The sequence below is a fragment of the Anopheles ziemanni genome, chromosome X (genome assembly GCF_943734765.1).
Source record: "Anopheles ziemanni chromosome X, idAnoZiCoDA_A2_x.2, whole genome shotgun sequence".
NCBI classification, from domain to species: Eukaryota; Metazoa; Arthropoda; class Insecta; order Diptera; family Culicidae; genus Anopheles; species Anopheles ziemanni.
In genome coordinates this window covers 12450925-12470040 of record NC_080707.1, presented here as the reverse complement: position 1 = coordinate 12470040, position 19116 = coordinate 12450925, and the positions used below count along the sequence as shown (strand labels likewise).

Below are 19116 nucleotides of genomic sequence, written 5' to 3'. Positions count from 1 at the left end.
TTAAAATCGCTTGTTTGCACCTCGCACACAATGGGAGCCGATGGGAGCGATGATAAAAGGTGGAAAAACTACCAGTGAGCTCATTTTAAAAAGGGGTAATGTGAATAAAAAAGTGATGTGAGTGGGGTATGTGTGTGTACGTCAAGGGTCAAAGGCAAATGTCAAAAGAAGTGAGCATAAGTCGTTCTTTTCCTGGGTTGCATTGACGGAGCGAGGAAAAAACCGCTCGAGGAAAAACCCGCCGGAAAAGCAATTTATGGACTAATGCACACACGGCGGTGGGAAATTTTCGGTGGAAATGCGGCGGGGCAAGTCCGGCAACGGGTAGGGTGTGCGGGGGTGGGGGGGAGGGATATACCGTTATCTGGAACCTATCGATCGACCCCGCAAACCATACAAACCGACATCGGCATCGCCGGCATCGCCGTGCGCCAGCTTACCCATTTTCCCTTGGCGACAATTTTCCGAAACCGAAGCGCTGTGGAGTGTGTTTACTTTGGAGCAACGGTTCTCGCTTTGCGATTGCGCACTTGACTTCCACCGTTTCCCCGCGCTCCCCGGAGCGAACGCCGGAGGAATAAACCATTGGAAAAACCTACCCAAACACACACTCACACAACTATATATATGTATCCACCATCTCAACGTCGCAAGGCGGGGTAGAGAAACATTTTCCCGGTACTTGGTGCCAGCCGAAGAACATAATGCACATCCAATTATCTTCCCGCTCAATCAACTTGGGCAACACACCGGGAGCGGTCCGTTTTTCCCCCCGGCCTTTAGGGTATCTTTCCTCGCACGGGTGGCCAAGGGGGAGGGGTGGAGGGCAGGAAAACTGAAAGACACAACCCCCCGCCCCCTCCCCAGCTCACATCAACCTTATTCGCAATGGCAACGCCAGAAGAATGGATCTCCCTTTTTACCCATTCTGTCGGTGTCCTCGGAGGGTTTCTTTTTGTGTATGTGTGTGTGTGTGTGTGTGTGTGGGTGTTTGCGTACGCGTGGGTGGATCAAATACGGTCCTCGACCGTTTTTGTGTGTCGCACACTGCAGACGCCGACCGATGATGGGGCCCCTTCGCCCGTTGTATGTATTTTATTCACGTACTTTTCACGGGAAAAAGGGACATCTACCCCGCTCGAAAACCCCCTGAAAGGAAGCGAGGGGGGGCGGGAGGGTTGGGATTGGATTTCTCGAAACGACGGGCCACGACGGACGAGGGGGAGGAGGAAGGAGGGTGCTCGACATTATCTTACCCAAGCTCCAATCTCGCTTGATGGCCGCCACCGACGCGTACCGTGTTTTGCCGCAGTTTTCCCGCGGCCATCTTTCCTTTTTCCAGTTCCCAATCGATATCAATAAAAGCCGGGGCGGATGTGCTCCTGTGTTTTTTGTTTGTTTGTTTGTCTCTTCTTTTCTTTTCTTTTGCCCTTCACCTCCACGGGTTTTACAAATGTCTTATTTATTCACTGGCAGCTAGGAGTTTGTATCAAAAATACGAGGGGTTGTACAAAAAGAAAATGGTCGCTACAGAGACAAAGGTCCCGCTCCGCCATGTTTGCGACGGTATCCTTAAGCAAAGTTCGATGTAATACTAACCAAACACTCCTCGATAGTGGGCAATCGGGCACTGTCCAACGTCCAAGGTCCTTGGTACCTGCAAGGAGTTCGGAAGAACCAACCCAGGTCCGAATTCTGGGTCAACACTTTCGACTCCTTCCTTACCTTCCTGCTGGGGAGCGTCCAAAAATCTGGTCAATACATCGCCCGGAATCGGTGCCGGAATCAGTCTTATTTATATTGATTTATAGAGCAGCGTTCCACCGTTTTGGGCTACGTCGACATCGGAGCGAGAATACTACGAAGGACGACGCAGGACAAGACTTCACCGAAGCAGCCTCCTAGAACCAGATGCTGGAGAAAGCTATACAACGAACGGTAGCGTGGGGCGGGGAGGGGGAGAGCGATGGAAACAAGGAGTAAGTGGAAAAGATCTTTCCACTCTAAGCAGTATCGCTTGCCGCGTACCGAACCGATGTTAAACATCTGCAACTTATAGTAATCATTATCTGAGGGGCTCGCAGAAAATCCCACTTTATCCCACACTAAGCCGTCGCCTTTGCCGGGTGCTTTGTGGAGTAAAAAATTCATAACAGACACTTTTTCACTCCCGGGCCGGCATGTTGCCGGGGCGCAGCATACCAACACAGAGACGACGACGACGGTGCACGGACGGCACGACAGCGCGAAACCAACGTCTTAGTCGTTCATATGCTCTCGATGGATAAGTCAAACCTAACGTGTGTGTGTGTGTGTGTGTGTGTGTCTATATGGCCTTTTTTCCGGTGGTTCCGAAAAATGAAAAGCGCGAACGATGGATATTTACTTTGCTGTGTCCATTTACGAGAATAGTCCACATACAGGAATAGTTGCAGGCATAATTAATAGTGAGCTTGATTCCTCCCAGAGATCTATATAAGCGACTAAGGCTTACAACTGAGGTTAGTAGTCAGTACTAGCCCACTCATCCAATAACTAATAGTGGGAACAGAAACGTCACAAACTTTTATGAAATGAAATGTACTTCAGTGTTTCAAGATATTTGGAAGACTGTAGTTCTACGATATTTACTTTATTTGCATTTTTTAGAAGAGTCTACATCGGTTTTGATCGGGTCTACCATAATTCACAGTGCGCCTGCTTCCACCCAGCCAACTATGTGAGGGACTAAGGTTTACCACTGTTATCCCACGAACCAATAACAAATAGAGTTAAAAGAACCGTCACTAACATTTGTATATGTCGACGATTTCTTGATAAAATATGCTCCAGCGTTCTAAGATATTTGGAAGACTGTAGTTCTACGAAATTTACTCTATTTGCATATCCTAAAATAGTCCTCGTCGGTTTTGATGGTATAATTGATAGTCCGCTTGCTTCCACCTTGAGATCTATATTAGGGTCTAAGGTTTACAACCGATGGAAGCGTCATCCCAAGTAACCAATAATAAATACAGTGAAAAGAACCATCACAAACATTTGTATATGGTGACGAATTATTGCAAAACAAACTCCAGCATTCCAAGATATTTGGAAGACTGTAGTTCTACTTTAGTATTTACTTTATTTGCATTTATTTCCAAGAATAGTCCACATCGGTTTTGCTGGCATAGTTAATGGTATCCTTTCTTCCACCCAGAGATCTAGATGTACGGAGTAAGATTTACAACAGAGATTTGTAGTCAGTAGAAGATGGGAACGTCAACCCACGCAACCAATAACTAATAGAGTTAATAGAAACGTCACGACCATTTGCATATGGCGAGGGTTTGTTGCAAAATGCACTTCAGCATTTCAAGATACTTGGTAGAGTGTAGTTCTAAGTTTCAAGGCAGAAGAACCAGTTAACGTCAACTTCTAGTTTGACAGATCGCCTACGCCAGTTGCGCTTAGTGGCACATAAGAAGTGCTCGGATGGCCCTCGGTTTACTGCGATAGTCATACTTAACCTACCAAATGTAGGATGCCTTGCCAGTGCTTTCTCCGAAAGGGACATAAGCCAGGAGCCGGCGGGCGGAAACTCTTCTTCCCATTTCTTCCATAAAACTGTAAACGAGCGCTCGCTTCCGTTCCGCTTGCACCGGTTTTATGTGTTTTAATATTTAGCCGGCATCGCAAGGCAGGGGTAAATTACTGAATGGCAATCCGGGTGACAGCTATTGCTGCGAATGTGACATACCGAAACGGTGTTTATGTGTTTCGAACGGCACTCATCCACTTCGGTTGGGCCGTAAAGCAAAACGACTTACACTTACCGTGCACCGGTGCGGCCACACTACTTGCGCGGCGGTGGAGGTGTGGGGGTTGTTTTTACGGCGTCGGGTTTGATTGTTTTGGGTGTTTGGTGCAATGTGACATTTAAGTGAAGTTTATTCGGTTATAGTCGCTCGTTAATAAGGTGCCTGACTCACCTTCTTCAGCCACCGCGCCCTGGGGTGAGTCGCACCAATTCATCCAATTAATCTAGCTCGTCGCGTGCGCGTCGTCCTCCCGCACTGCCCGCGTAAGGCTCGCCTCCTACGCGGCCTGCTATTCGGCCTCCAAGGGGGAACCTTACGACGAACCGGTGAACCCTGCCGTTCCGTGTTGCGAGGTGTGGAGGGCGACATGTGACTGACATTTGACATCTGAGGAGGAAGGATTAGCTCGCCGCCCATGGACTCGCCCTGGCAAAAACCCGTACCAACCAAGAACCTTTCCCCCGCCTCCACTTCGACGTGTCCGCCCTTTTGACATCGTCATTCGAAAACCGATTCGGTGTGCGATTCTGTTTGCCGTTTGCCGTGAAATCAGGCTGAAGAATCGGAGCAAAACTTTCTCCCTTCAAGCCGCACTTCTACCACCACTACCACCACCACCACCACCGTTCCCTCCGGTCGCAAGACAGAAACCCGGTCGAGCGTCAATGGGATTAAGATTTTTCGGGTGCTATTTTTCTAATTTCACCGAAAGTTTTGTACACCAGCGTCGTCGTGGTCGTCGAATTCGAAGGGGGGGTGTCTCTGTGTTTGTATATGTAACGAGTTGTTGTTACTGAAGGTGGAAGAGCTTTCCCGGTGAGGCGAAAGAGGGGGGTTTAACCCGATCAACTCACCCCCGGCCCCGCCTGACGAGGAGGGTTTGACAAGGAGCACGAGGGGTGGGAGGGGTAAATATTTATCGTCAAACGACAAGACAAAAGCCCTGCCCTGGCGGTAAGTAAGCCGCCAGCGGACAGCCAGCCAGCCAAAAACCAAGCCAAGCCAAGATGCGGACGGTACATTGAGTTATTTTTAATTAACGTTAATCCTGTCTGATTTCTGATACATAAAAACAAATCTCGTCCGCAAAACGCGCTCGACGGCCGGAGGCGAATGCAAAACACACAGGGACGGCCGAGACCTTCCGACACTCGGGGGGGTGGGGGGATTCCTTGCCCTCCGTCGTAGTGGTGCGTCGGAACATTGGCCACCCAAAAACGGAACTTCCTCCGTTCGAGCTTGGGTTGGTGAATTGGAGTTACGCGGGGATCGGAGGGGGTTTTTAGGGACAAAATGGCGATATTTGGCGTTTGCTGCCTTGAGTGTCCGTATGTAAAAAGGGGGTAAACCAAACGCACACACCAAAACACACAAACACACGCTTGCGTTGTGGAAAAGTTGGCGCGATTGCGCACTGGGCGACGTTGTCGATGTGGACGAAGACTGGAATGGAGATGGGCGCCATTGTTTTTTTGTTTTTTTTTGCTGCCTTCCAGCTTCTTTCTCACGGTGCGCTCGCTTTCTGCGAGTGTAAAGCTTATTTAGAAATTGATTTCGTAATTTGATTCACTTTCACCCGGATCGTTTCCAGCACTCGACGTCCAGAGCGTCGACAAAGCGAACTGGCTGTACGTAACGCTTACGTCGGAAGATCCCTCGGCGTGCACAAACACACGCCACACGATTGCAGTGGCCATTCTGCAGCTGATCCCGCCGCTTTCTTCCATCATCATGTGGCCGTACGTTAATTGTACCCCCATCGGGGCGCCATAAACCGGCTTAGCTCGATTCTCGGCGACTCCGTACGACTCCGTATGCGTCAAGTATAAATTTCTATTCAATGGCGGTGGGAGAAAGTTGGCGTCCTGCAAGGGTTTTCGGTCCGTGTCATACGTCGCCCGTTATCAGCGTTACGCTCGGTACACCGGCGGTCGCGCAAAGCCGCCCACTAAGCACCACCCAAACTGACAGGTAGTAAACGTGTCATCGCGATTGTTTTGACAGCTGCGCGATCACTATAGAGACGCAATTCGGTCGCAAAGCGGGGCTTTTCTTGTATTTCTTGTTCTTTTTTATAGCACCTTTTTTATGCCCAGTGAGATGTGTGCCATAAAGCGTTATTTGCAGCACGGTATGTGCAGTGTTTACCGTCTCGCACTTTCAGCACCTGTCAAACGGACGGCAAACGGGCACGAGGTCGATATTATTTCTGGGCCCTGGGTGACATGTGGTGGGAAACCATAACGCGGCTGAGCCGGTGGGGGGCATCCGGCGACGCGGTGCATTGGTAAACAGAGCGTGTTCAGAGGGTCCACCGTAATTTTGGGGAAAGTACTATAAACAAACCGGTGGCTAATGGAATTGTTTATCATGCGCGATCGATTTTTATACAAAACTCACTTTCTCTCTCCCTCTCTCTCTCTCGACTGGTTGCAGAAAACAGATCGACAGCAAACGGATACCAGTGCCGCTTTGGTCGCGCATCCGTCGTGGTCCTTCACGCAGCGCCCAGCGCGCCGTCAGCTCACGTCCATCAACCGCCGTCGGTCGACGGCCAGTTACCGACGCCCCGCCGGCACACGGGTGGCGTCCAGCATCTTTGGGATCCCCGGTAGCAAAAATCCGTCAAGACGATTTATCTCCGGCCGTACAAGGACATCTTCCCGGGCGGTGGCCATAACCAGTTATCCTCGTTATATCCACAGTCCGTGATGGAACGCACCGGCGGTGGAGGAGGCGGGGGTGGCGGTGGTGGTGGCGGCGGCGGGAGTGGTGGAGGGACGCCCGGTGGTGGAGGGCCGACCCCGGGCTCGATGGACACTATGAGCGACTCCACCGGCCTGTGCCTGCAGGACCTGGTCGGTGGCAGTAACGGTGGTAACGCGAGCGGCGTGGGCGTCAACGGTGGAGGTGGCGGCGGAGGCGGCGGTGGTACCAATGGTTCCGCGGCGGACCACCTGCACGGCAGCAGCCACCATGGTGGCCACACGCATCACGGCCTGCACGACGGCTTGGCCGGGGGAGGCGGTGGCGGCGTCAGCGTTTCATCTGCCATCACGAGCCTAATGTCGCCGGGGGGCATCAACAGCGCCGGCCTCGGTCATCTGCACCACGGTGCGCCGGACCTCTCCGGGCACCACCACCATCACCATCACCACCACCAGCACCACCACACGTCGGCCCTGCACGAGCCACTGGAGAAGCTGAAGCGTAAGTAACACCCAGCTACACCACCAGTAGCCATATTTAATTTCCAGAACTTAAGCTCAAGTCGAGTCTCCCACAGTCTATTACGGTGAATACAGTGAAATTCTAGGATACTCTTAACTCTCAACTCGATTCAAATTTGACCTGTGTAAGACTTTCCGCATATAGGGGTTTTTGTAGGCAGCCTTTAGAATGCCAACTCCAGAAATAGGAATTCCAATCCAGCCATTGAAAGAAGCCGTCTCAAAACTGAACTCAATACCATCGTCGTAGTAATTTCATATGAATATACTCAATCTCTTGGAGACTCGATTCGATGTTGATATTTGCGCATATAGTGAACTCCTAAGAGCTCTCGAATCCCAACCGGATTCTATGTTGACCACTCATACTTTTCTGGAGTTTTGGAAGGTAGCATCTGGAGTTTTAATCATAGAAATAGGAATTCCAATCAAACCAGTGGTAGACGCCACCTTGAGATGGGTCCCAAAGACGTCTCTTCAGTCTATTACTGTTAATATGCTGAATTTTAAGAAGGGTTTCGAGCCTCAACACGATTGATTGTTGACGTTCGGAAGCTTCTCCACTCGCTGGCGTTCGGAGAGCAACCTCTGGAATTCTTTCTCAGCCACTGAAAGATACCGTTCCTCGATTGAACTCAATGACATCTCCACAATATGTTCCTGTGAATATAGTGAATATGATTTCGAGGCTTTCGAACCTCAACTCGATTTAATGTTGACCTCTGAAAGGCTGTCCAATCTCTGGTGTTTTGTAAGCCAACCTGCGGAGATTCCGCGACAGCCATTAAAAGACACCCTCTTCAGATAGAGCAAGAGTATTGACCACCTTAGTCACTTCATCATCTCTTGCCTATCCGTTCCGAGGCTACCCAACCCTCTGCCTCACCCAACCCCTCACCTTAGGCTCGAGTGAGACGACGAGATAAAAACGCAAATTGACAAGCGCGATGACAAGTGCTCCTATTGTTCGCCTCATCCGGCGTGAACCGCCACACTTGCGCCACTCTACCTATCTTACACTGCCCCCGTTACACTTTCTTCCCTCCTTTCGTTCGTGCTCCTCCACTTCTCCGTCGTGACGTGAACGGCAAGTCAAGTTGGGCTGTAAGAGACCGCACCTCGCGAGGGAGAAAAAAAAGGAAGGCGCAGCCATGCAACGATTACAATACGAGCACGAATGCTGACAACGACACGAGAATGGTGTTGATGATTGTGATGATGATGTAATCGTTATTATGCTATCACACAATTAAACAAATTAGTCCTAAAAAAGCATAATAGCATCCAATTAGTTCCCCTCACAGCACCCCTGGGCGCCTGCCTTCGAGCGACACCAGAGCCGGTTGTCTTCGTGTTTCGAGCGATAGGGATCGGCTGTTCCCCTTTCCCGATACGCTAGCCCTAGGTTCGTGGCTATCGGAACATTGTGTTGTTCGCCTCTTTCGCCCCGGAGTCGGGCATCTCTCGAACCGGAATTTGCGCAAGGGTGCGATCACTTCACCCTGTGCTAATGCCAAGCGAAAGCATCTGTAGAGGAATAAATAAGCATCGCGTGGTGGCGAACGCGGGGTATTGAACGGGGTTCTAAAATATGTCCTCATCCCGATCGGCGCTTCGGCGGAAAACAAATGTCATTATTCTTTCGTCCGCGCAATCGACCGGCTGGAAATCGGCGCTCGAGGGCGGCAACGCGAGAAAGAAATTGGTTTGTTTACGATAATCTTCCCTAAAAAAAGGCAGCTACAGCAGCCTTCAAATGAACGATGCAAACGAGAAGCTACACCCAGCCAGCCAAAATGAACGCAATTCACCCGCATACACCCATAAAACGAAGTATCTATAAGAATTGCTATAGCAGTTGCACTAGCCTTTGCTATACACATCCGGTGTTCATGAAAATTCATCGGGAATTCATTCCAGCAAAACATGAACCCCGCTTCCCCTTGGTGGCCCTAACTCTTCTCTCGCACTAACGCCACCGCATGGTCTTCGTGCTAGCTATCTGCATGCTCCTCGCTGTGTCTGCGCTCCTGGTAGTTCCTTTTCGTTTGGGTCTTCAGATGTTCGTGGCTGGAGTCGAACACTAACCGGCGGCCATCGGTGAATACTGAAAGTATGATACACGATACACGCGTGGCCAAAGCCCGCGCCTGGATTGCCTGGATTGTAATCGACTTTTTATCTACACGAGTGCTCACGCCCAAAACGTTTAAAAGTCGACTTTACTATCACCGGAGTTGTTGGACAAGAGTTGGTGCGTGATGGATGCGCTAGTGCCCCATCAGTTTCAAATAATGGTTAAAACAATTATGGTCGGTTTTGAAATTCTTAATTTATTGTAACATATTTTTGACGGGGCCCGAGTATACTAGGGCTAGCTTGACTTAACGTTATAACGGCAAGACAAACATGTTCGCCATGTCAATCAACTTAATTTTGTTCATAACGCATTGCCTAACATTTCTACTTGATGTCATACAGCGAGTTATACCAAATATGCTAGCAATTATCAAATATCGAATTTCAGTGCAACAAATGCCAGCCAGCTACAGCGGGGACTCTTGCAAAGCATGAACCGGATTTAGCCACTCCGCACCATGAACACTTGTCTGGACAAAATTATAAAACTCAATTTCTTATTCGCGTTTGACAAAAAATGTTTGTTTGTTATACAGAAAGAAATATACAAATATGCCTTTTCAGTTGGGCACAAATGTGTCACTACAAAATGTTCAACTTTGATTCAAATGTGGAACATTTTACATCAATTGTTATTCGCGGCATATTGCATTCTGTCCGTCATGATGCCCAAAGTACGGGTCGGCGCATGCGTGGGACGGCGTGGGTTCATGAACGTCTGTCGGCGCATGCGCCGAATTAACCATTCCGCACCATGAACACTTGTCTGGACAAAATTATAAAACTCAATTTCTTATTCGCGTTTGACAAAAAATGTTAGCTTTTTAAGCAGAAAGACACATACAAATATGCCTTTTCAGTTGGGCACAAATGTGTCACTACAAAATGTTCAACATTGATTCAAATGTGGAACATTTTACATCAATTGTTATTCGCGGCATATTGCATTCTGTCCGTCATGGTGCCCAAAGTTCGGGTCGGCGCATGCGTGGGCCGGTGTGGATTCATGAACGTCGGTCGGCGCATGAACGATTGGATTTACGCAGTGAACGTCCGGTCTTACAGATACTTCTTTTTATGGGTGTGTGCGTTGTTCACTGCAGTGAACGCGCGAGCGGTCTTATCGATTATTCTGTTTAAAGATGTGTGCGGGTTGTGCGCTCCCGCGTCTGCCAGAAAATGTTCACCGCAACGAATTCACCGCTGTGAGCCCGTGTACAGATACCCAATACATCCAAAGATCGAGCGATTTTGATGAATTTGAGGGTAAATCATGAATTTTTCTATTCATTTGGCTGGCTGGGACAGCCGGCAGTGACCAGTTTTCCCGATTTTCCTTTCAAGGAATAAGAGTGGGTTCCATGTTTCGGAAAAGTTGTTCGCAAAGGCACCAGACTTTCCCGTAATTTCCGGGGGTTAAACTCCCTTGCCACCATTTAAATCTACTTTCGTGATAGTTTCGCTGGTTTATATCTGTAATCAAGACTTCGTGTCATCGTTTTGGATCGTTTTACAACAGCACAAAACTGTCAAACATTTTTCGGCAAATGAACTAAGACAAAACTCACGAAATCAGCTAATCAAAGAGAGACGTTACAGTTGACAACGTATTTACTTAAAAGCCAACAAAATTGTGCGCACATCGGCCCCTCTTTTAATCATCATTTTGAGATTCATTTAGTCATTTTTCACCAGCGAGCGAGAAACAAATTGCCGCCTGACAAACGGGATGACAGATGCGCGATAAATGACACCTCCTTGCGGTGGCTGAATGTGAAATTGTGCGTTACCGTGCTGCGTTAGGCGTTACTCGCTTTCAATTATAATTTCGGCACACAACAAAAAAGTGCTTGGGCAGGCAGACCAAGACTTGCAGCCTTCGCGGTACCGAGGCTGCGGTACGGAATAATCCCCATTTAGTCACGAGGGTCCTCGTGAGTCCACGGGAAAGCTGGACAGTTAAAAAGGACAATATTTACCTGCGAGTCGGAGCAAGGTGCGTCACTATATTTTATTTGTCCCTCGCCACTCCGGCTTTTACGGTGGCCTTTTCGTTTGCCGTCCGCGGTTGTCGCTCTGTATTGTGTTGGTCGTTCCGTTTTGTTCTCGCGTTTCGGGTCGTTTTTGTTCTGCGTGATGCGCAAGCGTTACCGTTACTCAAGTGCCTCTGGCCCGGACCGGGAGGGTGCTCCGTGTACCGCACACGTATTAGTTCTAATCGCTTTAGAGTGTTTAAACGAGGGTGATCAATTAAGCGTGAAGAGTTTTCACACCGAAAAATGTGGCCATCCCTTCCGCCACTCACCGCCGTGCCGTCCGTTCCAAAGCGAAAAGGGAGCAACAACATTCCCGTTTATCAACATCATCATCATCATCTGTCGGTGTCGTCCTCGGCCCGATTGGCTGCTACTGGCGCTTGTTTGTGTGCGGATGGTTTTTCCCACTTTTCTATCTTTTCTCCTTCCTACTCCTCCTCTTCTTCTTTCTTTCTTCTGTTCCATTTGTCGCCTTTTGTAGCGCTTATCGAGGCGCGTCGAAGAAGAAACCGTATCACGATGACAAATTACCACCGCAGATTGAGCGTGACACTAGTGGCAAGGCCGGAGGAAAGGGTCGCAGCAGCTGGGCCATGCAAATTCGTTTTCCCATGGCCGAACCAACTTTCCAACCGTTCGCTCCCGACGTCCATCCGTCGACAAAGACAAACGCGGTGGCGTTGGAGTGGCCCCAACCGGAACACATACACCAGGGAGGGAAAACCAATTCTTCGTTCGCTATTTTTTTTTCCTTCCCCCCCCTCTTCCACGGTGCTTCCGGTGCTTTGCAAATATATATAATTGTGAGTCATCGGGAGACGGTGAGGGTGTTCTCCAGCACGAGGTGAAATGTTTAAACCACACCCGGCTCAAGAGCCCAAACAGCAAATGAAATATAAAAGACAGACGGTTCCGCTCGCTTAGCCCCACCCGAGTGCTCCATCATTTATCTAACCCGCCATGGCTGGTTCCAAGAGAAACCCCCAAAATGGAGTCCGCCCTTGGCCCTTTTTTTTCCTCCGATTTTCGATTATTGTGGCTCATCCTCGCGTAGGCAATTTTTATCTTGCGTGAAACCGTACAAACTGCACAAAAATAAAAATACATTTGCGATGGACTGGTAATAGTGAAGGTTGCGTGAAAAGTAAGAGCTGTTTCGAATTTGTGATACCTGATGATGTCGATTCGATAACCATTTTTATTCTCTTACCATCCTGTCAGAATGAAACCGGAAAAAATGTGATGTACATATTTTGAATGGATTGCGAGAAATTATGGTTTAATAATATTAATATCTAATCTTCCAACAAAACTGAAATACTATTGCTTTGCTTTGGTATATTATTTGCCCTATTTTATCCTTTACGAAGCTTAGCTTATTTGTTATTTGGTTATGTACAAGTTGTTTTAACATAAAATTTCATCAAAACTGATTTTACTAAGCCAATGTACTAAAACAAAATGTTAAGTTAATAGTTAATAAGGCTCTCACCATCAACGGATTACCAACAATCCTACCTGATGCAGATAGAACCCTCATGTACTCAAGTAAGACAACCGCTTAGAAAACATTAAAATAATAAACAATCTTGTATAAAGCAGGAGTTTGCTTAAGCTCCCTAAAGAAGTACAACTCGTCCAAAGGCGCAGGTAAAAGACAGCAGCTTTCTTTCGTCTTCATTTCAGTTGACTGAAAGTTTCCAATTCATACACGCCCCATAACAAATTAACGTCAACTGTCAACCGGCAATCTTTGATAACAAATTGTGCAGAATTGTAAATAAGCTAAATTATTTTATCACGATAATTGACAATTAAATTCATTTCGCATCCCGAATCATGCGAGTGAAATTAAATCGCGTGAAGCAACGTCGTTTTTTAGTTTAAAAAGCATTTTAAGTTGTTTTATACTGCTGACTACTTTCAAAGCTGTCAGATGAGCAAGTTGTCAAACAAATGTCATTGCTGTGAAATCAATTTCTAGCTTGGCTACGTTAAGCAAAATTTTAGTAGCTCTACTAAAATGGCTCGCGTTTAGATACGCTAAGTTGAGTTCCCGGTAAGGGAAATGAGCGTTTGACAGTTGCTGTCAAATGAAATTTGCAATCGTTTAAAAGTCCTTAAAAAATATATTTAAAAAAAAAACCAAAAACTCGGGAATTGGGAAAAAGAAAAATGCTTTGGTGACGCAATCACTGGCCGGTGAAAAACTCCATTACTTGGAGGCGTAAATATGACTGGAAAACACATTCAAAATCTCAAATTACGCACCTTCGCTTCCGCTTTCGAACGTGCTCCATTGTTCGGTTTGCCTTCCGGACGGAATACCCCGAACATGCATCAAAAATCGACATCGACATCGACATGGCTCGACATCGCGTTTCTCATAACGTTCCACCCGCGCCCGGGTCGGGGGAAAACACCATCCGCAGCGTGGATTAACCGATTTCCGTGGCCCGTTTTCCGCTGCAGTTTCGGGCTTTCGGGCACGAACGTGCACCGGATGTGCCGGCTCCGGTTAGTGTGCAACAGCAGCAACACAACTCAGGGACAACCGAAAAAAAAGGAAAACCATTATGTCGAACTCGCTCGAAGCGTATTTTTCCAACCGTCGGATTAGTAGTAAAATAGTGATCGGTTTTTTAGGCGGCTCGTTCCACTTCGCTGCGTGCTCCGGCACGTCAGACTGAAGCGACAGCGTTCCACCAAACGCGGCCCAAAACGGTGCCTACCTTTTCGGTAGGGAAAGAAAATCCTCGGGCTTAGCGTTTCCCGAGCAGCAGCGACATTAAAACCGGCGCCGTGGTGGAAAACAACCGCCCGCCCGAAAAAGGCAGGCAATGGTTAATCTCTCGCCCGGCGCGTTTTGGTGGAAAAACCACACACGGTCTGCCGAGAGACGTGAAAATGAATGAAGTCAACCGTGAGCTAAATGAAGACAAAAAAAAACGGAAGAAATGGAAAAGAAAACCCTCCCCAGCTCGCGGGAAGAAAGTTTCCTTCCCAGCTCGCGCAGGCACGCACGACTTGCGGCGCGGACCGCACGGTTGTGGAAACATAATTTACGGGTTTTCCTCCCCCCCACGCCCACCCACTCCAAACCCCGCTTCCTGTGCTCGGCTCAAAATTGAAAAATTAATCTATACCGTAAAAATTAACGGACGTATTCGGCATACCGCGCAGCCCCGGGAATGTAGGGCCAGCCGGGCGGGCCTTGCTCTACCTCTGCTGCGGGGGAGGGGAAAACCGGCGTGCAGGTCGAGGGGAAAAAAACGCGGTACCAATTGGATGACAACAAAAAATACCCTCTAACCACACGTGCGCAATAAAAACAAAACATTAGCGGGGCCGAAACGGAGTCACGAACTCCGGCGCAGTCGTTTAGTGGCGAACAAACAAAACCCGGAGGCTAACCTAACCTCAACGTGCCGACCTCTGGACTAATCGCTGCCGCGACCCGACGCACGTTCCCGGCAGGAAACACAGGACTAGCAAATCGGAATCAATTCCAATACGGACGGTTTTGCCTCAGCGTCTCAGCTGCCGCGGTCATAACTCTTCGCCACGTCAGCTCCAGGTTATGTCGAAGGAGGAGAAAGAGGCCAATGCTAAAAAGCGGGTACCGCCCGGCAACCGTTTACCCCTCGGTGTAATGATCCGTCGCGGTTTCGAATTACCATTCGAGATTCCACTCTGTCTATGATGTCAGACGGTAACGTGAGACACTCGAGCCGGTGCTGGCCGTGGACGGTTCAATGGTTATCGTCGAAACAACACCACGGATTTGGTCATCCTCTTGTGCATCGTTTGATTTTGTCCGTAATTCGTTGTTTACCGGATAGATCTGGAACATCTCAACGTTGAGAAGGGGTCGAGAACAACCCTTTCCAATCGTTTCCGTCCTGGATCAATGCCAAATGTCATCTCACTAACTTCTCGATCGACATCGCATCGCAAGCGTTGCAATTATTCGAACGTCATCCGCGAACTCCGCAAAACAGATGTACCAGAATGATAAAAATGACCATTCTGAGCGCTGGTAAGGGGTACTTACGTACACGTTTCATTTGTTGCATCCGCGAAACAAGATACCCAGTGCTACCGGCGGCAAACAACCGTCGGGTCGTGCTTTTGTTTTGTCAACAAACCTTTTTTGGGGGGCGCAAGCAACAGGAGACTAGGACTATCGGAAACCTATGTAAACGAGCAGTATAGGGAGGGGTCTGAGGTAAAACAGACGGAAGAACTAGGAAGGGTGGACCACACACGGTCGCGGATATGCGAGTTTGAGATGGTTTTTATTTTTGCATGTTCCGTACACCCATTAAGGCTTTGCGCCTTACCTTCCGGACTTTGCGGGAAGACGCAAAGCTCTGTTCGGCAGGAATGGGGGGGGCCAGAGGGCAATACACATCACACACTGAGCCACTGGTGCGACTGTGATGTTTTTGTTCGGTGTGCACACACTCTTTTTTCTTTCGTTTCACCCCGTCGTTTATGACAAAATCCGCACCGCGTGCGTGAAGATGACGTTAGGCAAACTGTTGACTCGGGATTGTGCCGAGCGGCACAAATTTTAGAGCCAGAGTAATAGACCGCCAGACCCGTTAGCAACAAATTGGTACCATTTACAATTTCGGGACATTGGTTTTTATGCGCACTCCAGTGCGAAAGGTGGCGACCGTTTGCGAAGCTGATGGCGAACTAGGTGCTGGTGCTAGAGGGCGGCCAGCTTGTACAACGCACCGCCGAACGCTTGGATGATGCCCCGTTTGTTGTCAGCGGGACTCCAGGGCACCCCATCGAGGTACGAGATGCCATTCCGGACCCAGCTTGGCGCCCACCGATGGGCTCTCGAACGTCGACTGTGCGTTCTGCGACGCTCGCTTGTTGCTGGGCTTTACCGACTACGATGATGATATCTTGTTTTGTGTTTACTCTAGCCTTTTTTTTATGTCTTCCACCGAACACCGACAGGCTGCAGCAGAAAACGGAAGGACATACCGGGACGGTGGACGCGACGGTCGTTTTGGGTGATTTTATTTTCCATCTGCGTGTCGCAGGACGAGGACGCGTCCTGTTGGAATGTTGTACAAATCGGATTGGGGTTCTCTGATGGCCTACGGGATGTTAAGAGACACCGGTGGTCGTCAAGACAATATTAAACACGGAATGCTTTAAGCGGATGCTTCATTGGAATGACAAGAACTTGCTCTTCAGAAGATGGAAATCAGTCCTAGTTTGTACAAGAATTTCAAAGAATACACCCTTGGAATGTTTCAATGATGTGATAACAGACATTAAAAGTAAAGAGGACATAACTTAAAACCCTGGTACTTCCTCTCTTTTATTAGGCTTACTAAGGTTTTCTACGTTCAAACCCGTTTGGTATCACCAAATGTCCAAAATGAGCGACTCCTGCGAGATTGCGTTACTTCCAATATTAAAACCGCAGGTAGTCAAAAGTTTTGAGGCACAAAGTTGGTGGATCCAAGCAAACAAGGCGAACCTTTTTCGTCATCGTCATCCAAAGCTTGAGCCATATTCAAACCATCTGAAGGTACTCTATTCGATAGGCCTTTTGTGAACTCCACAGAGGCGATTGAAGTCACACGACAATCCATTCCACGTGACGCCTGAAATCCGCGAGTCTGATAGATACCTCCCAGTAGAACCTCACGTGTGCTGTACCGAAGGTCCAATAAAGAGTGGCGTTGTGCACGGATCAAACACCTCGTTAGAGCGTACATCGCCAAACCCAATCTTGGATTTCAATTTCGATGTCAAGTGTCCCATTGCGTGTCTCATGTTCGGCTCCCAAAATTCCCATACGGGACGACGTCACCACACATGGGTGCGTTGCGCCGTCCAAGGTCCACGAACGAATGAACACATACGTACACAATTTATGGATGCCCTCGTAAGCCCTCGCTACGATCGGTTTGCACATCATCGTCATCATAGCCATCGGTCGCACGGTGTCATCCTTTATCTTCTCCTTTCCAGCGTTCTCTGGTTGGGATTCGGTGGGAATGGGCAAGACAACAACAACAAAAAAAGAGCAACCGAAAAATACGAGACGAATCGAGGCAAAAACCAAAAACACACCCTGGCAGGAAATACGCATACTCACACACGAATGTAGGCCGTAAATCACTCCATAACGGCATCCCATCTATCGAATGGACTCTGGGACTCTTCAGGATCTTCTTTGGCAAAGGCTTCCTCGCCCGTTCTGCTGTGCATTTGCGTACGGCTCCCGCGCTTGTGTGTGAACCAGCGCTTCATAAATATGTTACAGTCATCCGCACCCGGGGTGTCCTGTTCCAAGGTTGAGCGAAAAGAAAGAACGACGACTCGACCGTGTCTTTCGCCTCTCGGAATCTCGTCCGCTTCTGGTGGCGTTTCGGTCGGGGTTTTCCTTACACCTTCGCTTGCGGTCCGAAAAGGGCAACATCGACAGGACATTAATACTGTCGATTCTCGATGATCAACGCCCCATCAACACCATCGCCGGGACTCCGAGACGAGCAACGCTAGGATCGCTCATCGCCTTCATTGCCGATATTATCCACTTCAACCGAACGCCAGAACTCGGACTTTTTCCCCTTGGTTCGTCCCCCCGAAAAGGGAAGATGTGGAATAAATGGAGCTTTGGATGATGTTTAAATTGAGATTTATGAAGACACATATCGCACAACCCTCTCCAAAGGATATAAGGCAGGAACTCCTGGCCGCAAAGGATAACCTTTACGATCTTGTAAATAATGTGGCACCGTTCTCCGGGATGGACGCCAGGACTCAGGGAACGGACGGTAATCTTGTCATTCTGTGCGCCCCGTACACGACGATCCGCCTTCCGGAAGTTTCGGACACCTTCCCCACCCGTGGGCCAAGCCGGGAGGGAAAATTAAAGGAAATTGAAGGACCCCGAAACGGACGAGAACGCACGCTTCAGTGCCTGCGACGCCTTCCTGTCTCGCATGCTCGTTCCGTCCGGTTTTGGGCTGTTTGTTGTTGTTTTTCGTCGTCGGGAAGAAGGAAACCCTCGGCTCGGGGTCGCATTTCCGCTCACCGGGCGACACTTGCCGTTACTTTTTCCTTCCTTCATTCATGTCGTATCGCGTTGTCGGTTTCCTTTTTGGGAAAAGGCGGCGAAAACTTCATGGGAGACTGCACAAAAGTTTTCCCGCCGTCCAGCGCCTCCGTGTAAATAAACACTGCAGGTTTTTCCACCGGGAACGCTTTTGGGGAGGGGTGCGGGAACCGTCTCGGCTTTCTTTTCGTTCAATAAATTATACCTCCTAAACGTGAGCGGAATGTTGCAATGCGAAACCAGTTTCCACTTCTTCTGCTTTTTTTCCGGCGGAAATAACATCACAAACTCAGCTTCAACTCCCGTTACCGACGCTGTTTCTCAAGGATTCTATCGCAAACGCAAATAAACACAAGAAATAGATAACTTACTGACCGCAGGTCGTTGAACACCAGCATTCATTTTGATCGGAAAACGCATTCACCATCTTTTGTACACTTTCTTAATTTTAGAAAATTAATTTCTATAAAAAACTGTAACTGGACATGACAGTAGTTTTTGTTGTTTGTTCTTCATTATTCCCAAGGCACTCTGTTTCTTTTCTCTTTTTTCGTGAACTTTTTTACGTTTCCTTGTGCTCTGTTGATTCATTTCTGTATTATTCTTCTCATCTTTAACAGAAGTGGTGTGTTAAAAGACTACTACAGAACATGTTGCTGTTATATACACATCTAATAAACTTGCGTGTATAACAACGCCTATTCTTTTAAAGAGTGAATTGTTCACAAGTGAAGTTTGAAGTATCAGTGCCAATGTAACTCCACAATTGGATGTTAACCTTGTCCTCTTCACTTTTTCGTTGATTTGTAAAATAG

The 19116-nt window shown here is 48.4% G+C and overlaps 1 protein-coding gene across 1 annotated transcript in view; it reads left to right on the top strand.

Annotated features, from left to right (window-relative positions):
- The first annotated feature begins 6511 nt into the window (after positions 1-6511).
- The window catches only part of LOC131290887 (pituitary homeobox homolog Ptx1), a 39497-nt gene continuing 26892 nt past the window's right edge, over positions 6512-19116 (top strand). The window contains exon 1 of the mRNA XM_058320073.1: positions 6512-7010. Within this exon, the coding sequence (XP_058176056.1) occupies positions 6512-7010 (499 nt within the window). The remainder of the gene's footprint in view (positions 7011-19116) is intronic.